Source organism: Sapajus apella, unplaced genomic scaffold (genome assembly GCF_009761245.1).
Source record: "Sapajus apella isolate SASKATOON/1434 unplaced genomic scaffold, GSC_monkey_1.0 scaffold158, whole genome shotgun sequence".
Classification (NCBI taxonomy): Eukaryota; Metazoa; Chordata; class Mammalia; order Primates; family Cebidae; genus Sapajus; species Sapajus apella.
Window position 1 is genome coordinate 709841 of NW_022437098.1, and position 3464 is coordinate 713304.

Genomic DNA, 3464 nt, shown 5'->3' on the forward strand with positions numbered 1-3464 from the left:
TGTGTGTGTGTGTGTGTGTGTGTGTGTGTGTGTGTGTGTGTGTGTGTCTGCCTGCAACCAGTTAAAAACTGCAAGGGGAAAAAAGCTTTTCAAGTAACGAGAACCCAGCTGTAACAACAGCTTTCATAGAGGTCTGTAAGATTTAACTTGGAATAGTTATCTTTATTCCTGTTGCGGGACTATTGGAATTTATTTTGGATTTGTTTCTTCCAAGAAACAAAAAAATTGAAAAATTGTTGACGAGTCAACAAAGAGAAAGGTCCATTTAAGTAGAGCACTGTTTTAGTACATCAATATTGAATGGCTCACATCAGTTTCTAGGGATCATGAACTCCCAAGGAAAAAAATTCTAGCGGGCAAAAGAAAGTGCCTGCCAGGATAGATTTCTATTGATTGTGGAACTGTTATTAGCAGCATAGAAGGTTGAATAGTTCAGAGTTCTCTTTCCATTTAGAATTAAGCAGCTCTGAGTAATCTACTTCACCGTTTATAATTATTTACCTGCCTATGTGCAAGATTTCCAAACCATTAACTATTTATATGCATTTCCTTTACAGTAAAAAATTGTATATGATGGCCTTAGCGCCTATACTAAAAGATACAGTAACATATTGAAAAATCTTTAGCAAATGAGCATACATTTCATAGGACTTAGCTATTATAATAATGACACAAAATGGTTAACACGTCTATTTATATTACTCTCTAGATTTCAACTTTTTTGTCTTCTTGGAAACAAAGTAAGAATCCCTCATTTGAGCAGACCTGTTGTTTGTTTTAGGAAACAGAAATGCATCATGCATGTAATTTTAAGTGGTCTAGTTATGAATATGGAATGAAGGGATAAAATAAAGTTTTCCACTCCGATGTCTCCATTAAGAAGCTCCTCTGTGTAAAATACTCCATGGCAAAGTTGCTGCTATTTAAAGTAGTGAGTTTGATCCTGGCTTTGATCTAAACCTTTTGATCTTGAAAGAAGGATGGAGTAGCAATACAGAAAGGGCAAGACGCATTTTCTTTAAAGAAATGTGATGAAGTTGAAGGGATGGTCAAGACCAGCAAGCACCGGGACAACCCGACTCTCCGCCCCCGCCCGCCCTCACCCGCAGGCGGATTCTAGCCACTGCTGATGCAGACGGGAAGGCCTTTGGCGGGTGAAGGAAAATCTTGGGGTATCGCACATTTTTGTAAACTAAGTGTAAACTTTCTCCGTAATTACGAAAACAGATTGACACCTCCTCTTTAAATTCTACCCAGTGGCTCTGGGGGTCCACACGGGCGGGGGCGCGGGGCTGCGTTTGTCTGCGCCCCGGCCTCGCCCCCGGGAAGTCACCTGCCGCCGCCCGGAGCCCCGAGGGGCCACTGGGAAACGTCTACTGGACGGCGTAGAACCCGTTCCCGGAGAAAACTCCACTAGGAAAGTTACTTTCCCTCCGCGAAGGCCACCGGGACCGTTTCCGACCCGGGGAGCGCGCCGGGCTGGCCGCAGGCGTGGTTCCTTCCCCGCCTCCGCTCCCTCCAGCCTGCGGCGGGCAGCCCGGGCCCCTCTCGCTGATGGGAAGCTGCTCGCGGGGCGCGGCCGGGGGAGGGGTGGCGGGGGCAAGGTGCGCGGGGCCGCGGGGCGCCCGGAGCCCGGAAAGGGGTGGCGGGGGCAAGCGCGGGGCCGCGGGGCGGCGGGAGCTCGGGAGCAGGCCGTTCGCGGGGAGAACAATACAACGCCGGCGCGGGCGGGGGGGCGGGCGGGGCGGGGCGGCGGCGACCTGCGGGAGGCGGCGCGGCCGCTATACCTTTAAGGCAGGCCCCGCCCAGCCCGGCGCCCGCCCGCCCGCCCGCCCGCCTGCGCCGCCGTCCGGGCCCCGCGCCTGTCGCCCGCGCCGCGCCTGAGGTGATGCGGGCCCCGGCCGGGCGTAGGGCGCGGGCTCCGGCGCCCCTGCTGCGTCCTCCCGGCCGCGGGCGAGGTACTGGGCGGGCACGGCGAGTTGGCGGGCGCGGGGCAGGGAGGCCGGGGCCGCTCCCGCGGTAAACTTGACTGTCCCCTTCCCCCGCAGCCGCTGCAGAGGGAGCGCCGCGCCGAGGCGGAGTGCGGGCTCGCGCGGCAAGTGCGCGCCGAGGTGAGTGCAGGCGGCGCGGCCCCTGCGCCCCGGCGGCGCCGACGCGAGACCGCGGCTGGCTGGAGGCCCTGGCTCCGGGCTGCGGCGTGCGCCGCGGGGACGACCTGCCGGGCTCCCGCTCGGGCGCGGGGATGGCCGGGGCGAAGGTCGCGGCCCCTGCGCGGAGGCGCCCGGCGAGTCCCGCGGGCGGGCGCGGGTGGCTTCCCGAGGTGCGGGGAAGACCGGGTCGCGAGGGCGGGGGTGTCTGCTTTTTCGCGCTGGGGGGCGGCCGTCAGGACCCCGTTTCCTTGTTTGAAATGCTGTGATTTTTGAACCTCACTCAGGTCACGAAATGGATTCAAGTGAACCGGAGACCCCGAAAACGGAAACGCAGGGTGAAGGAAGAGGTGTTTGAAAAGGTAGGGGTTCCCGAGGCGGTACTCGGTGCAGGTCTCGGGAAATCGCGTCTGCCCCCGAGGACCTGGTCACGACAATAGAGTAGCGTGCAACTTAAAAAGTTTTTGTTGTAATAAATGATAGATTTAATATATGGGGACATTCTGTGGGAATACTGGTCGATAAAGCCTAATGATCATCTACATATTCTCATAAAGAGGGAATAACCCGGGAGATTTGTTTCATGCTCATTGGATAGAGCAGTAGGACTGAAGTGGGTTTCATTATTATTTTAGATCAGCAGTGTTCAGGTACCTCTGAAAAATGATAAGGGTCCCGAATAAATCGCCCACAGTATTCGGTTTCCGTGCTGCACGTTTACTCACCTAGACTTTAAATTGGAGTCATCTAAGAAATGGCGAGAAGAAAAAAAAAGCGGATGGCTTTTAAAACACTAGGAGGAATTTTATTTACTGTAGAGCAAATGAAAAATTTATTTGCCTAAGTTTAGAATTTCAGTATATTACTTTCCAGAAGTTTGGACTGCTTGTCTTCTGATTTCATATTAAAACGTGATTTGTCATTGTAATAAATATCAAGGTAAGTAGTCCGTTGTTTTCTAAGTGACTTGCAGAAAACTCTTAAAAGTGAATAATTTTTTGACAAATGTTACAGCAGATAGGATTTTTGTTGCTTTTGCTTAATTACATCTCACTGTTTTTTTTGATTCTTAATACCACCAAGGGATTAAAATAGCGGTGTGTTGTTTTTCTGCTGCTAGAATGTATGATGAATCACTCTTGATTCTGAAGCCAAATTCTTGCTGATAGCATTGCTGCCAACTTCTGTGCTGTGTTGCCTTAGTATGGGCATTGCAGCGTCCGAGAATGTGCACAAAGCGCATCAGAATAAAGGTGATCCCAGAACTGCAGAGTGCACTTCAGGATACCACAGGGCAGCTTCTGAGAGAGCTGGAAA

General features: G+C 52.3%; 1 protein-coding gene across 15 annotated transcripts in view; it reads left to right on the plus strand.

Moving 5' to 3' along the window:
• The window catches only part of AOPEP (aminopeptidase O (putative)), a 377149-nt gene that overhangs the window by 293357 nt on the left and 80328 nt on the right, over positions 1-3464 (plus strand). For 14 of the 15 annotated variants that reach the window (XR_004264993.1, XR_004264994.1, XM_032266392.1 and 11 more), the window contains 2 exons: positions 2049-2111; positions 2435-2509. Coding sequence is in view for 12 of the 15 variants with exons in the window: in XM_032266392.1 (XP_032122283.1) it covers positions 2049-2111; positions 2435-2509 (138 nt within the window). In the remaining 3 variants the exon portion in view is untranslated. Of the gene's footprint in view, positions 1-2048; positions 2112-2434; positions 2510-3464 lie in introns of those variants that run through there. The other variant, XR_004264996.1, reaches the window with a different exon arrangement.